The 27905-nt window shown below is 56.7% G+C and overlaps 3 protein-coding genes across 6 annotated transcripts; 2 read left to right on the top strand and 1 right to left on the bottom strand.

Moving 5' to 3' along the window:
- Positions 1 to 174: 174 nt before the first annotated feature.
- On the bottom strand, positions 175 to 7554 carry LOC311510465 (uncharacterized protein; the record flags this gene model as incomplete). The annotated part of the gene is made up of 5 exons (XM_084610127.1): positions 175 to 1347; positions 3512 to 3681; positions 4659 to 4764; positions 6591 to 6861; positions 7500 to 7554. The coding sequence occupies 5 exons, from the start codon at positions 7552 to 7554 to the stop codon at positions 1287 to 1289; spliced, it is 663 nt and encodes a 220-aa protein (XP_084466253.1). The 3' UTR covers positions 175 to 1286.
- Positions 6908 to 12113, top strand: LOC311510513 (WD repeat domain-containing protein 83-like). The gene is made up of 10 exons (XM_084610224.1): positions 6908 to 6962; positions 7502 to 7658; positions 8115 to 8235; positions 8649 to 8754; positions 9340 to 9388; positions 9510 to 9636; positions 9970 to 10037; positions 10967 to 11075; positions 11552 to 11666; positions 11798 to 12113. The coding sequence occupies exons 2-10, from the start codon at positions 7556 to 7558 to the stop codon at positions 11951 to 11953; spliced, it is 954 nt and encodes a 317-aa protein (XP_084466350.1). The 5' UTR covers positions 6908 to 6962; positions 7502 to 7555; the 3' UTR covers positions 11954 to 12113.
- Positions 11951 to 27644, top strand: LOC311510511 (F-box/WD repeat-containing protein 9-like). 4 transcript variants are annotated; one of them, XM_084610219.1, is made up of 11 exons: positions 11951 to 12071; positions 14885 to 15313; positions 16266 to 16402; positions 16999 to 17127; positions 17676 to 17788; positions 20721 to 20812; positions 23711 to 23859; positions 25122 to 25235; positions 25818 to 25907; positions 26434 to 26499; positions 26896 to 27644. In XM_084610219.1, exons 2-11 carry the CDS (start codon positions 14887 to 14889, stop codon positions 26968 to 26970), a joined length of 1392 nt encoding a protein of 463 aa, XP_084466345.1. In that variant the 5' UTR covers positions 11951 to 12071; positions 14885 to 14886; the 3' UTR covers positions 26971 to 27644. The 4 variants fall into 4 exon arrangements, with proteins under 4 accessions (XP_084466345.1, XP_084466344.1, XP_084466346.1 ...); XM_084610218.1 differs by lacking the exon at positions 11951 to 12071 and adding an exon at positions 12409 to 12881; XM_084610220.1 differs by lacking the exon at positions 11951 to 12071 and adding an exon at positions 12910 to 13053.
- The last annotated feature ends 261 nt before the right edge of the window (positions 27645 to 27905 follow it).

The raw sequence follows: 27905 nt of genomic DNA on the forward strand, positions 1-27905 counted from the left end.
GATTAGAGATGTCAGTGGATTTTTATCCCCTTCCCAGTGAAATCACGTGTTTAGTTTTAAATTCAATCCCTGTAGCCTTGAAAATCCAGGCACGGCGGCTTCCTCCCGGCACCAGCCAAGTAGGAGACGAAAAGACCCAGGCTAGCTTCGATCTGTAAGCTAAGTGAAGCGCTTGGCACTGGGGGGAACTGGGCTGCAGATGCTTTATTAGGAGGGGTGTTTTGATAGCATCAGCCATGATCAGGGCCCCAGGGGTTGCACAAACACAAAGTGAGACGGTCCTGGCTTCGAAGAGCTCACTGTCAAAATGGACAAAACGCAATTTGAGGTTCCTGGGTCTGATCCAGTCCAGGTCAGGGGGGATCTAGGGGCCTTACTGCCTGTGTGCAATGAGCTGGCACGGCCGGGCCCAGTACCCAACAGAACCGGCTGCCATCGCTGACTGGGCTCCCTGGAACGGCAGGCTGTAGCTGTCTGCCTACCAGGCCCTTATCACTGTAGTAACCCAGTGCTTCCCAGTCCCCCTCCTGGGAAGATGAGGAAACTGAGGCACGGGGGAGTGGAAGTGAGTTGCCCAGGGTCACACACGGAGTCGGTGGCGGAGTTGGGCATCCATCTCCCCAGGGAGGGGGGCTGAGAACGGAATGACCCACTGGGTCTTAGCTCCTCCCCCTTGTGCTCACCCCCAACGTGGGTTCCTCCGGCCAGGGATGAGGCAGCTTAGTAGAGTGGGGTCAGCTTGTCCAGTGGCCAGTCTGCCCCCCAGCCCCAGGGGGATGGAGTGAATGGGGACCCCAAGGGCAGCAGGGCTGCTAGGCCGGCTTGTCCCTGGGGCTGGCCAGCCCTGCCCTGCAGTCAGGCCTGGCCTGGCTCCCCTTCCCCATGCTGTGTGCAGAGGCTGTAACTGACGAGGGGATTGCTGTACCTGGGGGAGAGCCTGGCTGCGTTGAAAGCGATGGTAAAGCTCCCCCGGCTACAGCAGGGCCACGCTTTTCCCCCAACTCCCTGCTCCTCCTCTCGCCTGATTTACACCAGGAGGGATCGGGCCCCAGGGGTCAGACAGTCTCCTGCTCTCTGCACACAGAGCCTGCGCTGACCTGGATGTGGGGAAGGGAGCAGGGTGATAGGGTGGGACACAGCAGGAACCCCATCATGCCCCCTCCGAGCCTGCTCCCCTCTTCAGAGGCTGCTCCCTGGTGTCTGCATCGAGCTGGAGGTCCAGGGTCCTCACAGCATGCTGCAGGTTTTCTTGTCTCTGAAGGGGTTGGCAGAGGCAGGGACACCGGTCAGCAGCGGGTCGCTCTGGGCCTGGCAGTACTGCAGCAGCTCACTGGCTGCCTGGGAGACCTAGAGCGGGAGAGAAGGCAGCTGAGCAAAGCCAAACAGCGGGGTGAGGGGGGTCAGGGCTAGTGGTTAGAGCAGGGAGCACTGGGAGTCAGGACTCCTGGGTTCTGTTCCCAGATCTAGGAGGGAAGTGAGAGTCAGGACCTTATCCTGCGGGGCTTCCCAGAGATGGGGACAAAACCCAGGAGTCCTGGTTCCCAGCACCCTCCCTGGAAGGGGAGAAGGGTCTAGTGGCTAGAGCAGGGGAGTGCTGGGAACCAGGACTCCCTGGTTCTATCCCTGTCTCGGGGAGGTCCTGGAGTGTGAGTTCGTGATTCCCACCCCCTTGCTCTAACCACTGGAGCCTGCTGTCCTCCCAGAGCTGGCAACAGAACCCAGGTGTCCTATCATCCAGCCCACAACCCCAGCCAGGTTGCCACCACAAAGCACCATCTCGCTGAGGGGGAAACCAACTCTGGGCAGAGTGAGCCCAGGGTAAGCTTTACGTAAGGGCCTGGCGCAGGTCGGTGCCAGCCGGGGCGGCCCCGTGTCAGCAGAGCTGAAAGAGGCCAGGAGCCTCCACGCCCCCCGCAATGTTCCACCACCTCCTCCTGACTTTCCCATCTTCCCCTGATGCTCCCCCCAGCTCCCACACCAGGCACTGGCACAAGCCCCCCCCCCGACATTCCCATGCTCCCCCCAGCTCACAACCTCCCCACCTTTGCCCCCTGCCCGTGGACACCTCTCCTAGCTCCCAACAAATCCCACCCCACCCACCTCCACCTAGCCCCCTCCCAAAACTGATTCCCCCATTGACAGCAGGCCTGAGGGCAGGGAGTGGGGAGGGCTGGGGCGACCCCGTCCCAGGGCGCCAGTCTCTAGGGCAGGGATCTCAAACTCAATTGACCCCAGAGCCAGTCCTCAAATCCTCCCAACGGGCCAATAATGTTACTCATGCCGCCCAGAACCTGCCCGCCACCTGACTAAGGCTCTGGGAGGGAGTTTTTGGGGGGGAAAGGGGTCTAGGGTGCAGGCTCTGGGAGGGAGTTTGGGGTTGGGGCGGCGCTTACTTGGGGCTCAAAGGTGGGGTGGGCTCGGGGGCCTCCACGTGCTGCTGCCCCCAGGCACCAGTCCCATAACTTCCCACAGGCCGCGGGGGCAGCATGCGGAGGCAGAAACCCGCCCCGGGGCCGCAGGGAGGGGCTGGCTGACACGTGTAGCAAGCAGGCAGACGCCACTCAGGTCCACTGCACTGCCAGGGCCCCTGGCCATTTTAAATTGCTTGGGGGGGGAGCTCCGGGGGGCGGCAGGTGGGGCCAAGGGAGAGACCCAGCCCCAAAACTGCTGGAGCCCCGCAGGCCACATTGGGGAGGTTCGCGGTCCACAGATGGCCCGCAGGCCACGACTTTGAGACCCCTGCTCTAGGGGATGCCTCCTAAGAGCCAATGAGTGTGGGGCTCCCCCAGTGGTGGGCACTGTGGCCTGGAGTGAATCTCCCAGGGAGCTGAGGCTGGCCGCTTTGTGTGGGGATGGGGGCCAGCTGTGCTTTACGCTGTCACCAGGACCCTTGAGGGCTGGGGCGAGGTTTACACCACCCCACCCCTCCGTCCACATGCCTGCTGAATCTGAAGCCTCAGCCCTTCTCTGTGAAACGGTGCGAGTGCTTCCTAATAACCACGTTCCAGGCTCAAGCCCCCAGCCTTTCGCTGCTAGCCTCGGAAGCCAACTATAGCCTGCAGCATCCTGCTGGTTTGAAGCGAAAGTGTGTATTGATCTAGTGCTGGTGAAAAGGTGCCAACAGAACAAACCTCTGAGACTTAAGTCCTCTGTCCAGAGTAGATGCAACGTGGCCAGGAGCCAGCTTAAGCTTCCCCCTTATGCCATCCTCCCAGTGGGCGAGGACCCCACCCAGCAGAGAGCAATCTCTATGGCCGAGTCAACACTTGGCCTCTGTACTGTCAACAAGTCAGTTAGTGCCAGTCATGGTGAATTATTTTTACAATGGGGACTCTCGGAAACTGGACTGAGACCCACAAATATCAGTTCGATGGTAGGTACTTTCAGCCCCTATGAAATCGATGACAAAGAGATGAAAGGCACCATCCTACATGCGCACAGATTATTTTTTTAAACCAAAGCTCCTACAGCAACAACCCATTTATTTTGATAGCCGAGTGTTACAACACACTGCTTGTTCAAACAGATGGTTCTAGTGTGTGAATCCTTCCTCTCTGCCGACAGCGACTCTCTGGGATTTGCAAGAAGGAGTTGTGCAATGAGCTGTAATCTCTTCACCAAGGCGGGGACATGGGTTGGGGATTCTGGAGATAGGACATCACCACAGCAGAGATAGACAACCTGAATCCAGAGGAAGAAAATCAATCATTTTAAAAAACAACCAACCATGAGGTTTTTTTATTATTTCAATATCCACCGTCATGTCTGGGTCTTGTACAGCATTAGCATGTTGGTGAACAATTCCCAGGGATTCCAAAGTACTTGCTTTCTCACCCATGCATACGAGGATTGCTCACCCACCCCGAAATGGAGCCACCTCTACAGTGGAAGGCAGCAGTCACTTAACATCAAACACTGTTCCAGTTTTTTGACAGATGAAGAATTTTTCATCCAACTGGAACTGCAGTGTAGATATTTAAGGAAACAGACTGTAGGTTCCAGAATTGGGAATTGGTCAGGACATGGGTTCACAGCTCAGCTTTTAGGAAAAGATGCCATGGAATTTAATATCCAAGAACGAACGAGAGCTCAGTTTTAGATCTCATTCAAACGATGGCACCTTCAACAGACCAGCCCTCTAGCACCAAAGCACCACTCTAGGTCTCCCCCTCATCCATCCCCCAAATCATTTAACATAGGCTCTGAAATCCCTGTCACTGGAGGTTTTTAAGAACAGGTTATTTGTCAAGGACGGTCTTGGCATACTTAATCCTGCCTCAGTGGGCTGGGGGGACATGCACAAAGCGGGAGGGTCCTGGAGCCCAGGCTCCCACCTGAGCGGGAACGTCTGCACTCCTATTCTTAGCCCTGCGGCTGAGCCAACTGATCTGGTTCTGAGACTCGGTGCCGTGGGATTTTCTTTGCAATTCAGATAGACACTAGGTGATCTCCTGAGGTCCCTCCTTGCCCAGCATTTCTAGGATTCTGTGAAAGAGCAGCCAGTTGGTTAAGGGAACAGGCACGGTGAGGCTATGGAGTGCTGCAACGCCCAGCTGCACAGATGTCCTTTATAATAAAGAGCAGGCATCTCATGTTTGCGTCACCCTAGAAGGCATCTTATCTATGCAAGAGCTAATGTTCATGCCTTTCCTGCGCACCTTAAGCATTAAGCCGCACATGCTGAAAATCATCCCCAGCAGGTTCATGTAATCTGGAGTGGGATCTTCCAGCGTGGGGTTGTTCTCTGTAGACGGAGGCTTGTACCTACAAAGCAAGCGTGAAATGGCATGTTAGGAGAGAGAGGAGGGAGTGTTAACTCACGCTTGGAAACTATTAGCCCTCTTCTCCATAGGTAACGTGAAGATAAACAGGGATCTGCAGGGGTGCGGAATGGGATAAGGGGCCTTTCATCTCCAGGTCACTGGTATCAGGCCAGCCCTAGCTCAAGCAGACTGGGTGGCTCAGGGTGGGATAAGGAATCAGACACGGGGGCTTTCTCATCTAGAGCAGTGGTTCATATCCACCCCCAGGCCTGAGCAGCTTAGTACACCAGGGAATGAGATTTGGAGCCTTTCACCTCCATTAACCAGGTCTAATGCAGGTAGAGAGGGACCTAAAGTCAGTCCCAACTGAGGTCAATTCATGGGAAATGAGGTGGCAGGTTTCCGGTTGGTTGTGATTGGTGAAGGGGGTGGTGGTGTCTTGGGAACAAGAATAACCTGGGGTGAGAGATGCCAGTATCTCCACTTCCCTGCTCTCTGCCATAACCCTCTGACAACTGGCCAGATTCCGGCCACCCACCCCTCGGGGTCCCACTAGCCAACCCCACCGGACACAGACCCCGCGACGATCACCCGCCCCTCGGGGTCCCACTGGGCAACCCCACCGGACACAGGCCCCACGGCGATCACCCGCCCCTCAGGGTCCCGCTAGCCAACCCCACCGGACACAGACCCCACGACGATCACCCACCCCTCGGGGTCCCGCTGGCCAACCCCACCGGACACAGACCCCACGACGATCACCCGCCCCTCGGGGTCCCGCTGGCCAACCCCACCGGACACAGACCCCACGACGATCACCCGCCCCTCGGGGTCCCGCTGGGCAATCCCACCGGACACAGACCCCGCGGCGATCACCCACCCCTCGGGGTCCCGCTGGGCAACCCCACCGGACACAGACCCCGTGGCGATCACCCGCCCCTCGGGGTCCCGCTAGCCAACCCCACCGGACACAGACCGCGCGGCGATCACCCGCCCCTCGGGGTCCCGCTGGGCAACCCCACCGGACACAGACCCCGCGGCGATCACCCGCCCCTCGGGGTCCCGCTGGGCAACCCCACCGGACACAGACCCCGCGACGATCACCCGCCCCTCGGGGTCCCGCTGGCCAACCCCACCGGACACAGACCCCACGACGATCACCCGCCCCTCGGGGTCCCGCTGGCCAACCCCACCGGACACAGACCCCGCGGCGATCACCCGCCCCTCGGGGTCCCGCTGGCCAACCCCACCGGACACAGACCCCGCGGCGATCACCCGCCCCTCGGGGTCCCGCTGGCCAACCCCACCGGACACAGACCCCGCGGCGATCACCCGCCCCTCGGGGTCCCGCTGGCCAACCCCACCGGACACAGACCCCGCGGCGATCACCCGCCCCTCGGGGTCCCGCTGGCCAACCCCACCGGGCACGGACCCCGCGGCGATCACCCCTTCCCATTTAACAGGAGAATTTGCCCTGCCCCAAGGCTTTGGCTGTCAAGGGGCTGCCATGTGGAGCTCGCTGGCCGCTCGTCCCTCGGGGGCACGCTCCAGCCTTCCCTATGGGGCAGCGCCGTGGCCTCACGACGGGGCCCCAGGGCTGCCAGGCTCAGGGGTTCTCACACCTCTGTCCTGGTGACCCCCTGTCACGGAGCAAGCCTCGGAGTGCGACCCCCGCGCTGGAAACACCCTTTATCTGTTGAACGCCGTTATAAATGCTGGAGGCCCAGCGGGGTGAGGGGGGGGCTCACAGCTCGCGACCCCCCGTGTAATAACCCCCCGTTTGAGACCCCCTGACCCGCAGCCCCCCACCCCGCCCGGCCCGCTCACCTCAGCACCTTGTTGGGCCGCCGGGGGTCGCTCATGCTGTTGCCGGACATTTGCTCCCGGGGGGCGCGGATCGGTGTAACACCCCGCGGCCGGCAGCAATGGTTCCGGGACACCCCCCGCCCCCCGCGGCTGGCCGGGGCGAGCCGGTCCCCGAGCCTGGCCCCACGGCGGGCGGGGGACGAGGCGGGGCCGACAACGAGCCCTGCACCCCGCGGCGGGTCCCGCTGGGAGCAGGTGGGGCCAAGCGGGGCGGAACCAAGGGAGCCGGAACCTGCGGGGCCAGGGGACGGGAATGGGAGGCGGACTTAGAGGCCCCTCTCCCCGGTGCTGCGTGGGGGAGAGGAAGCAAAGGGGGGGGCCTGGGGCTGGGGGGTGAGTGAGACTGATGGGCTGGGGAGGGCTCTGGGGGCTCGGGAGCGTATAGGGGGATGATTGAGCCTTAATAGGCTGGGGAGGCTACGGGGGTTGGAAGGAGACTAAGGAACTGGGGGCTGTAGGGGGCTCTGTAGGCGCAAGGCTGGGGAGGCCACGGGGGTCTCTGCAAGAGCTGGGTTGAAGGGCGCTGCACACAGCTCTATAGGGGATGGCTCCAAATGTCTGCAGCTCCATAAGGCTCCCTGGGTCTTAATAGGATGACCTCTGTGTCCCCGACCGCGCATCGAACCCAGCCACGGCCTAGATCTAGCGGGGGTTGGATTTTCCCTTTCCCTGCCTCCTGTGGCAGCAACAGGCACCAAATCACTTTCCTGTTGTTTCCTTAGCCAGGGCGGCACCAACCGCTTCCCCGAGCTTGTGAGCGAGTGTCTCCGGCCCCCAGGGAGACATCCCTAAAGCTGGAGTGTGGTGAGAGATTTGTAACCTGCCCCAGCTGACCCCTATTGTATCTTGTCCCCCCACCCCCATGCTTACAGAGTCCAGATCTCCCAGATTTAGCCACCATAGGTACAGGCCGCTTGGGTCCCATCATGGCGTTTCCTGAACCGAAGCCCAAGAAGCCAGAGCTGCCAAAGAGGCTGGTGCAGAATCTGGAGTGCAAACAGGGAGCGGTCAGAGCAGTGAGGTTTAATGGTGAGTGTGTCCTCACGGGCCCTGTGAAGTGAGTCAGTGGGGTCTAGTGGGTTGAAATGAGGGCCAGCACTCCTGGATTCTGTTCTCAGCTCTGGGAGGGGAGTGAGGTCTAGTGGTTAGAGCAGCGAAGTCAGACCCGTGCGGGGCGTTTCGAGCTCTGTTGATGCCAGCAGATGTCAAAGAGTTCAGACTGTTAATGTGTTGCTTATTGTTGTGTCCTGGTGGGAATGAGGATGTGTCTTAGTGGAGATCTGCCCTTAGTTTCTTCCATCATTTTGGGGGTTGGCTTGGAGGGGGCAGCTGGGAGATCATGCATGGGACTAGCAGGGAGCCATGCGGAGCAAGAGGACAGCAGGGAGAAGAGCACCGCTGTGGGGTGGAAATGCTGGATGTGGGGTTAGTGCCCCTGTGGGTTACGCTGTCCCTTTGCATCATTCTCCATCCCGTCTCCTGCAGTGGACGGAAATTACTGTCTCACCTGCGGAAGCGACAAGTCCCTGAAGCTGTGGAACCCCCACAAGGGGACCCTCCTGAAGACCTACAGCGGCCATGGCTACGAAGTGTTGGACGCGGCTGGGTAAGGGCAGGGGACGGACTCTACTTCTCTCGTAACCCAAGGCACTTCAGGATCAAAACCACTGTAGAGTGTTTGGCACGCAAGTGGTTAACGCAGGTGGGGAAGGGTATTGGCGGAGTGAGGACTCTGGGGTTCTATCCCCAGCTTTGGGAGGGAGTGGTTTTTAGTGGGTTGCGTAGGAGGGACACTGCTGGGAGTCAGGACTCCTGGGTTCTATTATGTCACTGATATGCTGTGTGGAATGTGTCGTGCCCCCCCCCATTGTGCCTCAGTTTCCCCCATCCGTAAAACGGGGACAGCTACGCTGACATGCCAAAGGGATGCAAAGCCTCATAGATGCACATCTGTAACCTCCCCCTGAGGGGTTGGATCCCAAGATAACACCTAACCTTGTCTCTTTGCTTCCCCCACAGTTCCTTCGATAACAGCCAGCTCTGCTCCTGCGGGGCCGACAAAACAGTCGTCCTGTGGGACGTAGCCAGTGGGCAGGTGATCCGCAAGTTCAGAGGTCACGCAGGGGTGAGGCCCATTTGGTTACTGCAGTGCTGCCCGGGTTGGGGGGTGCTGCAGGCTGATGTCAGCTGGCCTGTACGTGTGGGGAATGACTTGGCTGGGTGTGGGGAGCGGCCAGCCAAGGCCCAGCTACTCTGTCCCTACAGTTGCAGCTGGCTGCCCCATCACTTATTACATCAGGCCAGGGAGGCTCCCTTGCTCTCAGCCAGTGGGTGTGACAGATGGCGACCATAACCCTTTGTGCTACCAGGGTGGGGACTGAATCGAGGTGGTGCTGCCTAGGGAGCGCATAGACAGGTGCAGCAACTAAGTGTGGGCAAGGGGGGAGGGTTTTAGGATGGTGAAGCAGCTCAGGGTTACATTGAGTTGCTTGTAGGGAGCATTGGGAGGGGAGATGTGGGGGCTGTGGGGAAGCTGCAGTCAGGTTCAGGAGGGGCTGAGGGGATCAGTGTGGCTTGGGGGAGATGCTAAGGACCTGGGGTGATTGCTCGGGGGATGGCCCAGGAACTGCAGGGAGAGCACTCGAGGGCCACGCACCGTGTGCTGAACTTGGCCCCGGTTGTCCTTCCTGACCTGTCTCTCCATCCACAGAAGGTGAACTGCGTGCAGTTCAACGAGGAGGCCACCGTGATCCTGTCGGGTAAGCAGACCGGCTCCGAATCCCCAGCTGACTCATTGCGAGTCCTTCAGGAAGTCCGTGGACTGGCAGGGCTAGATCCGGCCAGGCTGTTACTCCGAATCTGCTCTGTGCTATCTCCTAGGCTCAATTGATTCCAGCGTCCGCTGCTGGGACTGCCGCTCACGCAGACCCGACCCAATCCAGATCCTGGACGAAGCCAAGGACGGGGTGTCCAGCCTGAAAGTGTCGGATTACGAGATCCTCTCTGGGTGAGGGGCGCTGCGTCAGGGAGGGGGCCGTAGACCCAAGTGTGAGTTAGAAGAGCCAGAGCCCCCAGGACCCAGACCAAACAACCTTCATCAGGTTAGGGAGAGGCAGGTAACCTTCCCCACCAGGGATGTGCCATCTCACGTTTGACCCTTGTGGGTTGCCATATTCGGGAATGGAGCTGATTCAGGGGCTTGACTCCCCGCTTCTCCAGTTATATTCCCAGGAGCTGCCCTGGGAGCACCCCAGCTGGGCCTGGGCAGTGTGTGTGTTGGAGGACTGGGCATCACATCCTCTGTACTTGCCCTGTAACCCCTCCCCCGTTGTCCCCCCAGCTCCGTGGATGGCCGCGTCCGGCGCTACGACCTGCGTGCAGGGGAGCTGTACTCGGATTACGTTGGAAGTAAGTGAGAGAAAACAGCTACCGCCAGGAGCCCTAGCCACGGAGCCAAGGCCAGAAGGGGGTGTGGCGATCTTCTGGGCTGACTGCCTCCATAGCATAGGCCAGAGAACGTCCCTGGGTTCAGTCCTGCTTGTAGGAGACATCCCACCAGGACTTCAAAAAATCATAGAATCATAGAATATCAGGGTTGGAAGGGACCTCAGGAGGTCATCTAGTCCAACCCCCTGCTCAAAGCAGGACCAATCCCCAACTAAATCATCCCAGCCAGGGCTTTGTCAAGCCTGACCTTAAAAATATCTAAGGAAGGAGATTCCACCACCTCCCTAGGTAACGCATTCCAGTGTTTCACCACCGTCCTCGTGAAAAAGTTTTTCCTAATATCCATCCTAAACCTCCCCCACTGCAACTTGAGACCATTACTCCTTGTTCTGTCATCTGCTACCACTGAGAACAGTCTAGATCCATCCACTTGGAACCCCCTTTCAGGTAGTTGAAAGCAGCTGTCAAATCCCCCCTCATTCTTCTTCTCTGACTGATTAAGGGGTAGGGAATGGCCTCTAGGGGGCGCCAGTTCCAATGCTGCTCCAACATGGGAAACAGGCTGTCAGGGAATGTGACACAGGGACCTTCCCCGTTAGGGGCGCTGGTTCCGATCCAGCCCTAGGGGAGGCTGGCTGGCCTCGGGGGAATGGGGCACTGGCTCTGATGCAACCCCAGGGCAGGGGGCTGGCTGGAGAGGTGGGGGAAATGCAGCACTGGCTCTGATGCTTCCTGAGGGCAGGGGGCTGGCTGGCCCAGAGGGAATGGGGCGCTGGCTCTGATCCAGCCCCAGGACAGAGGGCAGGCTGGCTCAGCTTTTATGCAGCGCCCCACTCTGTGCCAACTCCTGGTTTCCATCACCTCCAGCATCTGCTGCTTTGTCCTTGCAGGTCCTGTCACCAGCGTGTGTTTCAGCAAGGACGGGCAGTGCACGCTGGCTGCCAGCCTGGACTCCACCCTGCGTCTGCTGGACAAGGACACCGGGGAGCTGCTGGGAGAGTACGTGACCCCCTTGCTTTCTGGCCAGGAGCAGTCATTGTTGGGGAGACACACACACCCCCGTCGCAGAGCTGGGGCTTAATACGGGCGCTCAGCCAGTCCCTGGACCTTTGTTGCACCAGAGTCTCATGCTCGCTCTCTCTGGGGCAGCCCCTCCCTGAGTCTCGGGTCTCAGACAGACACCGCCTGCTCTGGAGGTCAGCGACTGACTCTGAGCTCCCCTCCAGCCGCTGCAGCCCCCTAGCCTAACCCCTCAGGCCCAGCCCCTCAAAGATATTTAGGCACCTGCCTCACTGAAATCCAGGGCCACTGGTCCCTCAGGAGGGGCCGCTCGCTGCACGAGGGCCCTGTACACAAGGAAAGGTGGCTTCAGGCCAGCCTGGGGCACAGCCCAGTGGTGTAATCCGGCTGGGGTACAGCAGGAGGGGTTCCCCGTTCTCCCCCTTGCAGACCCTGTCTGGTCTATTCTGCTCTAGATACACCGGCCACAAGAACACAGCCTACAAGCTGGATTGCTGCCTGAGCGAGAAGGACACACACGTGACCAGCTGCTCGGAGGACGGGAAGGTGTATTTCTGGGACCTGGTTGAGGTGAGGGGGGGCTGTGCAGGGCAAGTCTAGCCTGCAGTGGGCAGAGGCCCCACTCCTTGCCGTGGGGGTCAGGCCCCTCCTTTCCTAGCCGCCCGTGTCATTCTCACTGGGGGTCTTTCCTCCCCCCGCAGGGCTCCCTGATGCTGAGCCTGCCCGTTGGCAGAGGTGTGGTCCAGTCCCTGTCCTTCCACCCCAGCAAGCCCGGCCTGCTTACCGCCACTGAGGGGCGCGTGCAGTTCTGGAGAGAGGAGTCCCACGTGGTAGAGGAGCAGCCACCAGGCTGTTAAGCTGGAGCATTGGGCATACCTCCAGCCTGGGAGTTGATATTGGGCATGTTACTTCCCCTCCCTGGGCCTCAGTTTCCCTATCTGTAAAGTGGAAATAATACTTTTCTCCTTTGTAAAGGTGGGTGAAGATTTACAGAACAAATGAAAAAATGAATTAGCACATGGGTGTGCTTTAAAGGCACTCACCTGGGTTCATTAAGTGGTATGATACTGGGTAAGCTACTTATTTCCCCATCTCAAAAATGGAGCATGAGGATAACTTCTTAGACTGTGGTCACAAGTGCTTTGGGACGCTGGCCTCATTGATGGCCTTCAGTGCTGCCCTGCTTCCTTGGCCTGCTTCTGGATTTGCAAGAGGCAGCCAGGAGCCCAGCTCGCTGGTTACTGGGGGGGTGAGTGGGGTGTTAGAGGTGCTTCCTTGGCTGCTGGGGGGGGGCTCCCCAGGTGTGACGGTTGGGGGTAGGGTCTGGGACAGCCTCGGGCAGGGCAGACCCAGCCCTGGTCTGTCTCAGAGAGGAGCTGGGGTGGGCAGCCCAGCTGGGGCCTGGCTCCTGCCACGCTGCCCCTGGGAGGGCTGGGGGGTGGCTGGCTGGGGGTGTACAAAGGCTGTTGCCCAAGGCTGGGGAAGACACTGATGCTGTGATGTCATAAGAGGGTTATGTCATCCCTATGATGTCACATGAATGCCTTGACGTCATGACACGGGGGGGGTCTATGAACCAGACCTTGCCGAGGATGATCTCACCCCCAGGAAGGGCGGTCACGTGAGGAGGAGGGGCGGGCAGTACTTCCGCTATGTGACGTCATCTTCCGGCGCTGGAAGCCGCCTGCCCTGTGACGCTGGGGGCGGAGGCGCCGGATCCGGAAGTGGAGAGCAAGAGGAGGCGGGGCTCCGCTGTCAGAGGGAGCGGTTCGGCCCCCGCCGGGGGTAAGAAGGGGGGCGGGGCGGGGCAGGGCCAGGCTGGTCCCGGGGGCGGCGGCTTCGTTCATTGCCCCTCCCCCGCCGGCCTGAGCCGCCTCCGCGCTGCCCCCGGTCCGAGCTCTGCCCCGGCTGCAGCCAGCCCCTGGGCGGCGCCCCTGGACCGGGCCCGGGCCCCCAGGTCTCTGCAGGACCCCCCCCGAGCCAGCCGGGCCCCCAGGTCTCTGCGGGGGGGGGGCGACCCCCCCGAGCCAGCCGGGCCCCCAGGTCTCTGCGGGGGGGGCGATACCCCCCCCCGAGCCAGCCGGGCCCCCAGGTCTCTGCGGGGGGGGCGATACCCCCCCCCGAGCCAGCCGGGCCCCCAGGTCTCTGCGGGGGGGGGGCGACCCCCCCCGAGCCAGCCGGGCCCCCAGGTCTCTGCGGGGGGGGGGCGACCCCCCCCGAGCCAGCCGGGCCCCCAGGTCTCTGCGGGGGGGGGGCGATCTCCCCCCCCCCCGAGCCAGCCGGGCCCAGGGCCCTAACTCTGTGGGGCCAGAGGCCTAGGAATCCGAGTCAGGCCCTGTCTCTCCTGGCTCCCTGCAGCAAATCTAGCCTAGCCCAGCCAGCCTCCTGCGGGTGGCCTGTGCGCTCCCCCTCCAGCGGCACAGGCAGGTCAGTCACCTGGCTGTAGCATCTGAATGCCCTTCGGTTAGCGCCCAGAGGCGGAGGTAAACCATGGGCCATCCTGGCCAAGCCGGGCCCATCAGCAAAGCTGCTGTGGAATCCATCCCTGTCTGTCTCCTTGTCAGCCCCAAGCGAAAGCTTCTCTGGCTCTCCAGAGGCCAGCCCTTCTCCCTGACACCTGTCCCCTTCGTTCTCCAGCTGGGGCTTTTGCTCCACATCCTGGGGGAGGGGGGGATCTCCTCCTTCTTGGTTTCTAGGTGTGACTGTTTTAGCCTTTGGGGTTCCTGTTGTCTTTCCAGCTTCCCCATAGATATGGCTCAGTTTCAGCCGTCCTTTAGTGACCCATTCATCCCACCCCAGAGAGTTACATCACATCCTTCCCTGGTATCTCCTTATCTGCCCCAAACAGTAGATAACCCTTTTGTTCCACCCTGGGTAGCAAGCGAAATACATAGGACATACACAGAGGAAAATTCCCACTTTGTCAGTGAAGACATCTGAGAGAACCTGTTAGAATGAAGCACCTACCTTCCACTCAGAGTGATGGGCTCAGGCTCTCTGCAGGCTCAGGCACTGTTGCTGTGTCAGTCACACTTGAGGCAACAGCGTCGTCTCAGGCTCTTTGCAGACTCCAGGAGTGTAACAGTCAGGGCATATGTTTTTTTCACAACCACAAGAGCTGAAGACTTTAATTAATGATGAAAGCTGAGATTCTGGAGAACGATTGAGAAGTCTGTCAGTCCTAACTTCTCTTTCCCCCCCACCGACACACACAGTTTGGGAAACACTGCAGAACAAGAGGATGGGAAGCTGAGGAAATAGGGCTGTGGGTCTGAGCTGGTACAGCAGGTGGATGCAATGGTGGGTCTAGAGGGACCATAGTAGAGAAATGCAGAACAGGAACGAACACCTGGAAATTCAAGCCAGACACATTCAAATGAGAAATTAGACACTGATTTTTGAGAGGGAAGATAATGAACCATTAGAACAGACTCTGAAGGAAGTGGTAGATTCTCCATCTTGTCTTGTCTTCCAGTCAGGTTGTCTTTCTGAAAGATGCTTTAGCCAAACACAAGTTACTGGGGTCACTGAATGGCCTGCGATCTACAGGAGGTCAGGCTAGATGATCTAATGATCGCTTCTGGCCTTAAACTCCAACCCTGAGCACATACAGCTACCGGATGAGCTGGCAGAATGAAAGGGACTGGTGGACTGAACCTGTCCCTTGCTGTATCGGCTGCATGGGATAGAATGGCCAATGTTATGCTCTGCTCTGTGCTTACATACGATATGCTGTACTGGTTTCTATGCTGCGCTCGCCACTCTCACTGTCCTTACTGCTTCTGCAGCCATGGACCTGGCACCAAGCTCCTCCGAGGACCCCCAAGGCTCCGACAATGGCTCCGACGCAGAGAACAAGGTTGATCCAGACACGCAGGCTCAGGAATACATCGACCGCATCCTCAGCTCTGCTCAGCCCAGCCACAAGGCCCAGTGCCCACCTCCCGAGTCACTGTCTGTAGGGCCCAGGGCCCAGGCATCGGAGCACAGGTCTCCCCTCAAGCTGAAGAAGTCTCCTGCAAGCGACGACGTGACCTCTGGGCTGTTAGCCCTCCCTCTGGAGCTGATCCTGGAGATCTGCTCTTATCTGGAAGCCAGGTTTCTTCAGAAGGTCTTGCCCTTGGTCTGTCGGACCCTCAGGGATATTGTGCAGGACCCAGTGACCTGGAGGATTCGCTTTCAGAAGAGGATCAGTAGATGTAACCCGCTGGTGGAAGGTAGATGTCCATTGGACTTTCTTCATTGGAGGTGGGACTTGGAGGAGACACAAGGACTGAGCACAGGACTAGGGGCCAGGACTCCTGGGATCTACTGTAGGACCAGATGCTATTTCATGGGCCTCAGAGAGGTCCCCCAGTTAACTTTACTATCTTGAGAGTTAGTTGGTGCTGATTAGAGCTGTGTGGGAGAGGGTAACAATAACTCCAGGGTCCTATCCCCAGCACTTAGAGCAGGGGGCTGGGAGTCAGGACTCCTGGGTTCTATCCCTGGCTCTGGAAGGAGGTCTAGTGGTTATAGTGGAGGGGAGCACTCGGAATCAGGACACCTGACTTCTGTTCCCTGCTTTGCAGCTGACGTCACTATGTGATCCTGGCCAAGTCCCCTCACTGCTTTGCCTTGGCTTCACCTCTGTAATCGCAATAGCTCCCCCGGTCTTCCTTGGAGTGGGGGCTGGGGAGTGGAAGCTAGAGATTTGCCTAGTTTTACAAGAGGTGACACAAAAACCACTAGCGAAGTCAGTACACACTAAAATTTCGCACAGACAATGACTTGTTTCTACTGCTCTATAGACTATACACTGAAATGTAAGTACAATATTTCCATTCCAATGGATTTATTTTATAATTCTCTGATAAAAATGAGAAAGCAAGCCATTGTTCAGTAACAGTGGGGCTGTGACACTTTGGTATTTTTATGTCTGATTGTGTAAGCAAGTCGTTTTAAAGTGAGGTGAAGCTTTGGGGTTCGCAAGACAAATTAGACTCCTGAAAGGGCTACAGTAGCCTGGAAAGATTGAGAGCCGCTACCCTGAAGAAAGCGATTTTTACACAGCCCCACCTCGACCTGGTGCAGGGGATGTAGAGTGGCTGTGGGATCAAAGCTCCCAGCAGTTTTGGGACGCCCAGAGTGGGACACCCTGATCCTTGCGATCTCTTCCTATCTATGCAGAGGACTTCGACTGGCCAGCTGCTTGCATGGAGCTGGAGGAGCATCTCAGACACTGGGCCTGTGATGGCAGGAGAACGGAGTACTTCTCCCTCGCCAACGGCCACTTCTCCTCCATCAACTCCGTTCTGCTCTTGCAGGTGAGATCCGATTTCCTCCTTTGCTGGCCACTGATGTCTGGGAGTGGGGTGGGGCAGGGCTTGGGAGTCAGGACTCCTGGGTTCGACTTCTGGCTGTGGGAGGGAAGGGTGTGAGGTAGAGCAGAGTCAGGACTCCTGGGTTCTATTTCTGGGTTTAACAGCTGATGATCTCTAATCATGACACACAGCTATTGGCTAGAGTAGGTGTGGAAGACTCTACCCGTGTACGGTTGGTTGTGGTGGTGGTATCTTCCGAGCCCTGTTAACTAGGGCGGCTCCGCACATTGGTCTCTGGCTCCAGGAGTTCTGTAGGGTGAGAGTAGGTGATACTTTTACATGTATCTGAGCAGCTCACATCATTTTCACAGCGAGAAATTGAGGCATGGACCAGGGAAACGACTTGCTTGAGGTCCTATAGCAAATTGTTGGCAGAGTCAAGAATAGAACCCAGGAGTCCTGACATCCAGCCCCGTCCGGCTCTAACTTCTGAGTCCCTGCCTCTGAGTGTCCCATCATCTCTTTGCTCCTGTACCAGTGACTGACCAGTTTCTCCCATTTCAAAGGACCCGTGGCCAGTCTGTCTCCTTCTCTTGCAGGGTGGGGCTCTCTGTGTCTCAGGCTCCCTGGATCGGAACGTCGACCTGTGGGATCTGCGGGAGCTGGGCCAGTCCCCGGACAAGGTGCTGGTGAAAGCACTGGGCACGGAGCGTAATGGGACGCACAAGGTGGGAACCTGACCTTCAATCTCCCGGGGCAGGGAGGAGTCTGACCAGGCTTCCTCTGAGCTGGAGAAAGGCACCAATGGCACTCTGTCCACAGCATGGGTATGCCGAAGCAGCTGGAGAGCGAGCTGTCCCCCAGCCCTTGCTGTTGCCATGACGAGGGGAGCTAATTGGTGCCAGTATCCCTGAGATGGGGGTTTTGTTCTGGGGATGCCAGACCTGCTGAGACCCCTGGACAGGAAATGTCCCCTGGCCCAGTCCCCCCTTCCCTGTGCCCTCTTTGCCCACGCCTGTGCTGAATGTGAGCTTTCTTCCTCCCTTCTGTCGGGTTGGATTGAGCCGGGACAGCGTGTCTAGTGACTGGCACAGGAATGGGGCACTGGGACCTCTTGTGATCATGTCCCTGCTCTGCGCTTCAGTTCCCCTGTCTGTACAATGGGGTTAACTCTGTGTATTGCAGGGAGCCTGGGGGGGCTAAAGGGCTTCGGAGAAAGACACCAGGAAAGGGCAGCCTCCTACTTTAACCCTTTTCTCTCCCTTTCCCGCTGCAGGGCTGGGTGTGGTCACTGGCTTCAAGAGACAACAAGGTGTGCTCAGGCTCCTGGGACAGCACGGTGAAACTGTGGGACATAGAGGCCAACGGGCAGCAGTTTGGGGAGATCAGGTACCATTTCCCCTCCTCCCCCTGCACCATGGGCCCTCCAGGAAGCGATCCCAGCCTGGTTCCCACCAGCTCCTCCTTCGGCCGCATGGCTGGTGCTCCCAGCTGCCTCCCTGCCTCTGCCTCTTGGGAGAGGGAGACCTTGGAGAGTCTCAGCCACCAGTGGAATCTGCAGTGCCTTAGAGACTGGGGTCGGGGCAGCCATGCTCGGTGGAGAGGGGAGGAGATGGTGCTGCTGGGCAGAGTCTAGACCAGAGTACCGAAGTGGGGGAGGCCAAGGGCTCAGGCCGGGGAAGTGGGCTGAAGCTGGGGACTGTCGGGTGAGAAGCCATTCCTTTGCACCTCCATGCGTGGCTCACTACAACTTGGCTCTGCACTGTGCAGTCCCTGCCAGACAGACTGTCCCCTAGAAGACCACATCACGGGCTTAAAAAGCAGCCGGGGGGCAGGTGGATTGTCCGAGAGCAAAGAAGATCAATGGAGACTGCTGCTAGGCAGGAGAGGAGGAAGGGTTCAGTGGTTAGAGCGCTGGCCCGGCACACAAGAGAGCAGGATTCAGCACAGAGTCTAGTGGAACCTCGGGCCAGTCACTTAGGGACAGCTTTTTAAAGAGATCTCGGTGCCTAACTCCCAGTGAGACCCAGAGGCGTTAGGTGCCTAGGTACCTATCAAAATCTGGCCCTCATTTCCCCACACATACAGTAGGGTTAACTGCACAGCCATACACCAATGTTCCCTCTAATTTTTGACAGGCCGTGTGCGCGAAAAATTTCTTCTGTGCAGATTTTTGAAGCAGAGTTCAAATTTGTGTGCCATGAGGCAAATGCACCCAAGCGAGTAAAATGCTTATACATTTAAAAAGTTTTAATTTGTAATTTGATAATAATTTTACACCATGTTATTTTATAAATGTCATTTTTAAATACTTAGAAAAAGGAAATTTAAGCGTTCTTCATGAAGTAGAAGTTAGTTTTAAGCATTATGCTTTAAGATCTTTTTTATAGACAATCACGAGCATATATCAAGCACATATTAATCATGATCATTATCAGTCCATAGGCTTCTGCCCGTTGGTGTCCACTTTCACCTTTCATTCTATACACATGTCTGAAAAGATTTTGATAAACCTATAATAAAGACAATGTAATAAGTATGCCATCATGTCAATTTATATGGGTTTTCAGATAGAGAACATCATAAGAAAAACAAGAGTGTTTGTTTTAAATTTAAAATTTTCCTAAAAAAATCAATAAACGATTATCAGCCAAGAATAAGATATGTAATTACAAATGCATTTTAATTTCCTTATTGGTCGAAATGTCAAAGACTGCTAAACTAACCTTTCTGTTTTTCCCTGCGATCTTTTTCATTTGCCCATTCAATATAAACTCTGTCCAGATCTCTCAGTCCTCCATCCAGCTGGTAACTTTTAATACACATCAGCATGTCCAAAGGATCTACTTGTAAATGATTCCGTAGTTTGGTTTTTTTAGAGCGTTCGTTAAGCTAAAGCCACGCTCACAGTCTGCACTTGATGCTAGGAATGTTCCTTCAATATCCGTCAACTTTGCAAGATCCTGAAACTGTTCATTCTGGTGAGCAAATGTCACCATATCCGGGAAACTTAAAACCAGTTGGCTTTAGATTCTTTCGGCTACTGCAAACTTGAAGTCATTGTACTGACTGACTATAACAATCTATTCAGCAAGAAAGTCTTTGTATTTTGAACATAAGGATTTGACAGATGACGCTTTAAGAAATCCAACTTCCATACATCTTTCCACATTCTTCCTGTTGAAAATTCTCCCGAAGCTCTGGCATCTCGACAATATACACAAACCACTCCGTTGTCCTCATCATATGTGAATATTTCACGAAGTTTAACAAGCATTGCACTATGTGACTTCAGTGTAACTGTCTCTATAGTCTCATCCAGCCATCCAGATTTAAATGAAGTCGCTGTTCTTTTACGCTTTAGACCTCTAGACAGTGACATTTTGGGATTGATTTTTTTTACCAGATTGGTTTATTTAAAATTAGTACTTTTATTATATGACTATTATTTCAATGCGCTTAACAGCGTGACTCGACAAAAGGGCAAACGGGAGAGCATTCAGATCAGGATGCCGGAAGTTTGTGCATACCTCCGATCATGTCCATGCATCTGTGGCAAAAAAACGCGGGAAAATGGAGATATATGGGTCCTGACCGTCCCGACGTGATCAACGTTCCACATTCGAAATGCTGGCGAGGAGGGGTACGATTCATTGCCCTCCTTTCCCTTTCCCCCCCTTGCCAGCTAGTAGAATCTGGCTGTGTTGATAGATGGCGGGCAAACAATGTCAAAAGTTGCCCGTAAATGATATTTCAGCCTGGCTCTGATGTATAGTTCATTTTTGTGCATGTGGTGTTTTGCCGTGTGTGTGGGGTTTAGGATCTGTGTGCGCACACACAGCTTAGAGGGAACAGTGCCCTACACTACAGGGTTAGTGAGGATACGTGGATTAAAGATTGGCAGGTGCTCTGACATTACGGTAATGGGGGGCCCAGATTGCGAGGCGCTCTGACATGGTAATCGGGGGCCCAGATTGCGAGGTGCTCTGACATTACAGTAATGGGAGGATAGCAGATTGCCGGGTGCTCTGACATTATGGTAATGTGAGGGGGGGGCCCAGATTGGGAGGTGCTCTGACATTATGGTAAATGGGGGAGGAGGCCCAGATTGCGAGGCGCTCAGACATTACGGTAATGGGGATCTGATAAGTACCTTCGGGAGGAGCAGCAGAGGAGAAGTCATCGGGATCTCACCCAGAGGCTGGGCACAGAGGGACCAAAGGCCTTGGGCTTTCCAGCCCTGGGGGGGTGGCAACTGCAAGGCTCGTCCTGAAGGATCATATTTGTTCTCCCTTCGCTGTCTTGTCTCCCCAACTCCCAGTGGGAAAGCTCCCGTGCTGTGTCTCTCCTACCTGCCCGACATCCTGGTCACCGGGACCTACGACAAGAAGGTGACGGTGTACGACCTGCGAGGTTAGTGTCTGCTTTTGGATCGAGGCTCCAGCTGTCAGTTGGGCTCATCCCTGCACCCTTGAGCCCAGCAGGCCCAATGCAGCAGGTCCTTTCACAGTCCCATGACCCTAAGGCTCCATTTTCTGCTCCTGCCACTTGCTTGCTCTGCCTCAGCTTTCCGCTCTGTAAAATGGGGCTGATGATACTGAGCCGCCTGGCTCGATTAAAGTGCTTTGAGATCTCTGGGTAAAAGTCACCAGGGCTGTGCAAAGGGCCTGCTGCACGTGAACCACCTCCTGCTGGGGCCTGTGAGCAGCGAGTCCCCCAGAAATCCCAGGCCAGCTTTTCAGTTTATAGTCAAGAAAAAACAGTCCCTTCGTTTTTTCCCGCCTAGATGGGGAATCCGGGTCCCATGTAACCTGTGCGAAGGGGGGATCCCATGAGCAGGAGTGGGGTGGGGGAGTGATTCCAGTGCTGCTGGAGCTTGTTGCTCAGCGGGGCTGGCCCAGTTCAGCCTGAGTAGCAAGAACACTACTCAGTGGGGTTTCTGGGCACCCTGGGCTTGGGGCAACCCCTCCCATACTCCTGCCTCCCAGCGGGGACCTGGGCGGGAAAATCCACTGGCTGGCTGTGAAGATCTGTGTAACTTTACCCAGGGTATAGACTGGACTGATGGACAGCTATGGCCCCTCAATTCTCCAACCTGGGGTGCCTTTTACACTACTTCGCCATGGGAGTAACCACTCCAGGTCTGCTCACACCCAGCCTCCAGCATGTAAGTGACTCCCAGCTATGCTGTCTGAGTGCTCCGGCCAGCCCCTCTGAACGGCACTGAAGGGCAACACCGGCAAACGCCCAGCCCAGGCTTTCCCCCCAGAAATGTGGGGCGTGTACAGTCCAGCCCTCTTCGGAACAGGCCAAGCTCACAGAAAGTCCATCATCTTGCTAATAGAAAATGATCTGCACAAATCCTGTTATCCCGAATGAAGTTTCCAAAACATTTCAATCCAAACACCCTGGTTTAGATAATACATTTGTTTGCTTTATTGTTTTAACACCAGAAAGTGATTACAAGTCATGAGGCATGAAAATCAGAATTGGTTACAAAGAAGTAAAATGCAGCTAACACCTAACGTAACGAGCTCAGGCCCTGCCTAGACGGGCAAGATACACCGCAGGAAAGCAGGGTTCTGCGGTGTAACTCCCGAGGTGCGCACGCTGCCAAGCCACTTTGGGCGCAGACACTCCTCAGCTGCAGCGTTGGGGGAAAAAACCACCTTGATGAGCGTGGGAAGCCTTGCAGCAGAGGGTCCAGCGCTGTCTGTCGCAGCAGGGTAAACACATTACAGCCTGGAAATAATCCCTTGGGTGGCCGTTCTGCTCCTTGTTTGAACTGGGTGGCCCTGGAGCCGTGCGCCCCGCCCCTTTCCAAGCTCTGTTTCTGACCGCCCTTGGGTGCGGTACTGCTTCGGGCCACAAAGCAAAGCATTCGTGTGGAATGCTCGAGCTGTTGAACGCAGGCACACACGGACGCACACACGCGTGTGTATGTGTGTGTGTGAGAGAGAGAGAGAGTGCTGTGCAGAGAGCTGGGGAGGGAGGCGGGAGCTGATGTCGGGGTTTCCCCCCTGCCTGCTTCCTACTGTGGTCTGAACTTACAAGATAGCATGCTGTCACGCTCTTTGTCCCCCAAAACACACTCTCTCTCCCACCCTCCACCCACACACACACTGACCCCCCCCCCACTTCAGTTGAAAAGCAGCTGGAAATGTAGTAGGATGCCCATGGAACAATGGGATTGGGAACCCTGCATCATGTGGCACTGCAAACCCTTCCCAAAGCAGCCTGCGGCCAGGTGCTTGGTGGGATAGCTACCACAATGCACTGCGCTCTCTGCTGCAGCAAAGGCTGCTAATGTGGATGCGCTCCACCCTCCCGAGGAGCACAGGGTGGGGACACAACCGCGGTTTAATTCCAGCGCTTTAATAAAAGTGGTATGATTTGTGCAGAAACTTGCCAGTGTAGACGTTCCCGAAGGGAATTCAAAAGTCTCTCACGCCACAAGTTCCAACAGTCTGACTGGCTGAATCTTTCAGTCAGGATCCCTCCCCAGTCCATTGCTGCTTCCTTTGTTCTTTAAGTGGTGTTGATGCCCTGTGCGGAGTGAACAGGAGAGAGGGTTTGGGGCATTCACTCTCCCAACAGAGTCATTTCTCTTGGGCAAGAATCACCTCCAGCTAAGTTCAGGGGACGGAGAGCCTGGGTGGCCAGGAACCTCAAGCTGCTTCTTTGTCAAAATGTAGATTTTTTTTTTTTTTTGCCCACACCCTGTCTCCAGCAGAAGAGGGGCCACTTAATGCGGTGATCGTCCACTTGACCTCGTTGACACCAAGCTGAGGCATTGTCTAGCCTTTTGTCTCTGCAGAGCTGATTTGTGACTGCCCTCCAGAACGTGGGAGCATGGCTCAGTAATGTGTCACCGTGATCTCTTGTAACTTTACATACAATGTTGTCACACACATTTTACCAAGACAACAAGGATCAGCAAATCATGAGTTTTCAAATGGTACCTCATAAGGCATACTTTGTATAAGTTTTACCATAATCCTCGAAAAGGGGCTAACATAGGGGTACAAACTGTCACGATCTGCTGCCTCCTGACTGCAGGTTGTGGGTCAGAAGTGGAGATCTGCTGCCCCATGACTCCAGGGGTGGGGTGGGGTGCAGATCTGCTGGCCCCCTGGCTGTGTGGTTGGGGCTGCAGTTTAGAACATTACTTCCCCTCCCAACCACATTAGGGGCTACGTGGGAGGGTAATTGACCCAGGGCCCAGTGCAGGCATCACCTGGCTAGGACCCACAGCCTCCCCAGCAGAGCTCTGTCCCGGCAAAGATCTTGACATTGTTCCCTTCCCGGCAGCTTCCCACGCCCCGTTGAAGAGCTGCAAGCTCCACTCCAGCGCCGTGCTATCCCTTGTGGCCGACGAGCACTTCATCATCTCAGGCAGCAAGGACCAGACGCTGGTCGTCTTCGACCGCCGGGCCAACAGCGTCCTCCAGAGGCTGCAGGTGGGTGGCCGGAGCTGGTGACTATTCTCCCTCCTACCTGCTGAAGGCAGTGGAGGTTGCCTGGAATCACCACGGAGAGGAGGGAGATGGGAGTTTGTAGACACTCCCTACCTGAGGATATTTTGGGGGAGGAGAATATGTAATCCTTAGAGTCCCTGACCCAACTGGTTGCATCTGAAGGAGGGTGTGAGGTGCAGGGAGTCAGGCCTCCTGGGTTCTATCCCCAGCTCTGAGAGGGCAGTGGGGTCTCGTGGTTAGAGCAGGGGGGCTGGGAGTCAGGACTCCTGAGTCTGCCACCATAGGCGCTGACTTCTACTCATGCTGGTGGCTGCTCGACCACCCGGCCGCCCAGACTCCACCCCTGCCCTGCCCCCATTCTGACCCCTTCCTCAAATCCCCACCCCGGCCTCGCCTCTGGGGGGGAGGGATAGCTCAGTGGTTTGAGCATTGGCCTGCTAAACCCAGAGTTGTGAGTTCAATCCTTGAGGGGGCCATTTAGGGATCTGGGGCAAAAATTGGGAATTGGTCCTGCTTTGAGCAGGGGGTTGGACTAGATGACCTCCTGAGGTCCATTCCAACCCCGTGGGAGGTAGGCAGAGGAGTGGGGACGCGGCGCGCTCAGGGGAGGAGGTGGAGGAGGAGCTGGGGGGGGGGGCGGGGAGGGGAGCTTGGCTGCCAATGGTTGCAGAGCACCCACTAATTTTTCGCCAAGGGTGCTCCAGCCCCAGAGCACCCACGGAGTCGGGGCTTACGTCTGCCAGTGACATAGTGTTTGATTTCTGGCAAGTCAGTTGCTGTGCCTCGGTTTCCCTAGATGTATAGTGGGGTAACAGATACCTCCTTCATAGAGGAAGGGTTGTGGTGCTTAATGGCAATAAAGCACTTCTAACTCCTCCTGCCAGATTAACCAGGCATTTTGCTCATTCACCAGCAATGAGGGAGGCTGCACTGTAAGAAACAGACTGGTATTAAACACGCTGCAGGGCTGGTGTCCCAGGCTGAACCTCTGTGGCTTGCGGGTCCCCCCCATTCTAGGTCCCCCTGAAACCTGAGCCTCTTTCTCCTGTTCCACTCATCAGGCCTCTGTTGTCTGTGACATGTGTTGCCCTGTGGGGAACCAGGAAACAGGCAGCCTGATGCAGTCCAATGTCAAGGAACTCCTTTAGAATAGGCAGAGAGTGTTGTGTGATCCGCTCCCCCCCCCATACACCGATCCACCCCCAGAGCTGTGCCATCCTCTCTTTGCTCCTTTCCTTCCCCAGCTGGAATCCTACCTGCTCTCCATGTCCTACCAGGGGACGCAGCTGTGGGCCGGGGACAACCAGGGACGACTCTACGTCTTTGAAAACAGAGGAGGCAGCTTCCAGCGCATCCGGGTATGCAGGCCTTCCCTGATCCGGGGCTGGACAGAGGGATGCAGGCTTGCTAAGCATTACATCTATTCCCCCCCCCCCACCCCTTTTCACCCCAGAGGATTAACACCAGGGCTGCTGCTTGTTTGCCTGCCTGCAGCTTGGGGCTGTGAACTCAGCCACTGTCAATTTCACTTGAGGGCTCTCCTCCGTGAACCCCATGCTGGATGGGTCTCGATTCCCCATGCCCTGGAGGGAACATCCCTCCCTGGAGGGCAGAGGAGATGGCTCTCAATGACCCATTTGTAACTTGCTACTGGTGGGGCCAGATGAATACCGAAAATACCTAGATTTCCATGGGGTCCTGGTGTGATCTGACCTGCGACACCCTAAACTGGGCCCTCCGAAGCACCTTGGAGTGGGATCCCCTAGTCGGGCTTGGATGCATATGTGTGAGAGTCCCCAGCATGAAGGTGATGGGTTAGGAACAGAGAGATGCATGGGACCCACACAGGCTAGCAACAGAGGGGTGCCTTGGCTTTCCCCCCTGTGGTGAGCCCCAGCTGGAGGTATGCAGAGGGCTTACTGTCTCTTTCCTCCCCACAGTACTTTGACGTGGGTCACCGGTCCCAGATCACTGGGGTCTGGCACTCTCTGGGCACTCTGTACACGACCTCCACTGACAAGACCCTGCGGGTAAGGTCCATGCTTCTCTAGCAATCCTTCCCCCATCCCACTCCCCACGATTTGCTCATAGAGGCTGGGAGCCAGGAACACCCGAGTCTCGACCGCAGCTCTATGACTTTGGCTGCAAGCCACTTTCCTTGTCTGTGCCTCAGTTTCCCCACCTGGGGGAAGAGAGGTAATTCCTGCTTTCTGGAGGGTTCTGAGGATTGTGTCTTGGCCCTTGGAAGAGCCCTCTGCACACTCAGCTTCATCCCCTGAACATGCTTCTCTATAATGCGAACAGCAAGGATTGTGCAAATAGGGCATTTCCGATTCCAAGTCAATAGCAGCCTCGTCTGGGCCTGGGATCTGCCTAACCCACTTCCGGCCACCCGTAGCCAGTCCCAGGGTAGCTGTGTCAATGGAGCCCCCTAGTGCTGATGAGCAAAGAACCAGTGGGCCCTCCTAAAAATAGCACAGAGAGGGGCTCCCCCCATTCCTCCCCATGGATTCACCCGGCCCTGGGCAACCTCCCCCATGAGTTTTCTCTTTCCAGATACACGTTCCGACGGACCCGCCTCGCACTATCTGTTCACAGACGCACAACAACGTGCTGAATGGGGTAAGGAGGGGCGCTCGGACTCCGAACTGGGGGACGAGGGTGCCTGAGCTTTCTGCCCTCCCAGCCAGCTTGTCTGTTGTGGGGGAATGTCCATGTGGAATCCTCTCTCTCTCCTCGGCTCTCTTCCTTTGGCCAGGGCGGGCCACCACTCAGATCAGCCAGAGGGGGCACTCCCTTGCGCACAGGGGAGAGACCGTGCTGCCCCGAGGAGTGAATCTGAGGCCGTGCTGAATGCTGGACGCTTTGTCCTTGTGGCTGAACTCGGGGCGGGGGCAGGGTGTATTTAGCAGGAACCTTGGAGCTGGTCCCCTGGCCTCTCGGATTGAAACGGCCTCAGTCCCCGGTTCCTGTCGCGCCTGTTTACACCCACCCCTCCGCTCCCGGCTTCCCCCGCAGGTCAGCGCAGAAGGCAACATTGTAGTAGCTGCCTCCGGGGGCCTGTCCTTGGAAATCTGGAGGCTCGATGCCTGATGGGAGGCCTGGATCCGCAGAGCCACGTCTTGCAGCTGCGGCCCCAGAGGGAGGTGCTGCACCCGGGGACCGTGTTCCCGCCCAGGGGAGGGGCCAGAGTTTCAGCATTTGTTTGTTCGTTGTTCTTTGGAAGAGGCCCGAGGAGCTGGGAGGTCAAAGCTGAGCTGAGCCTGAGCTCGCCCTGGTGCTGCCGTTCCCAGAGCGATTTCCATGCCTGAGTTTCCAGAGGGATCGGAGCCTGGCCAGCCTTTCCCTGCTAGACGCACTGACTTAGCTCTCTCTGGCTCACATTCTTCCACCGCTGTCCCCTTTTCCACCCTCTGGGCTCCTTCGTTATCACAATCCTGGCCTGACTGCCAGGCGGCCTGTGCTACTTATCTGTCTACCTCCCACCTGCTTTTCCACGGCGCAGGGCTCTTGCTGCTGCTCCTTCGAGGCCGGTTCCCAAAATCTCTCAGGTCACAGCGCAGGAGGGGACGGCCGTAAGGGGTCAGAACCAGTAACCATCCAACCCAGCTCCACGCAGCCTGAGGGTGCTCCTGCTAAAGGTTGAGGAAAACAGACGCAAGGGCTGACCAGATCGAAACGGAGTCCAGAGCTGATGTGTAACTTACAGGGACTCAGTTGAGACGCACGTTCTAATGTTGTTGATTAAACTATTCTGCCAGACAGGATCTGATTAGAGATGTCAGTGGGTTTTTATCCCCTTCCCAGTGAAATCACGTGTTTAGTTTTAAATTCAATCCCTGTAGCCTTGAAAATCCAGGCACGGCGGCTTCCTCCCGGCACCAGCCAAGTAGGAGACGAAAGGACCCAGGCTAGCTTCGATCTGTAAGCTAAGTGAAGCACTTGGCACTGGGGGGAACTGGGCTGCAGATGCTTTATTAGGAGGGGTGTTTTGAGAGCATCAGCCATGATCAGGGCCCCAGGGGTTG

Source organism: Lepidochelys olivacea (assembly GCF_965140295.1).
Source record: "Lepidochelys olivacea isolate rLepOli2 genome assembly, chromosome: 20".
Lineage (NCBI taxonomy): Eukaryota > Metazoa > Chordata > Testudines > Cheloniidae > Lepidochelys > Lepidochelys olivacea.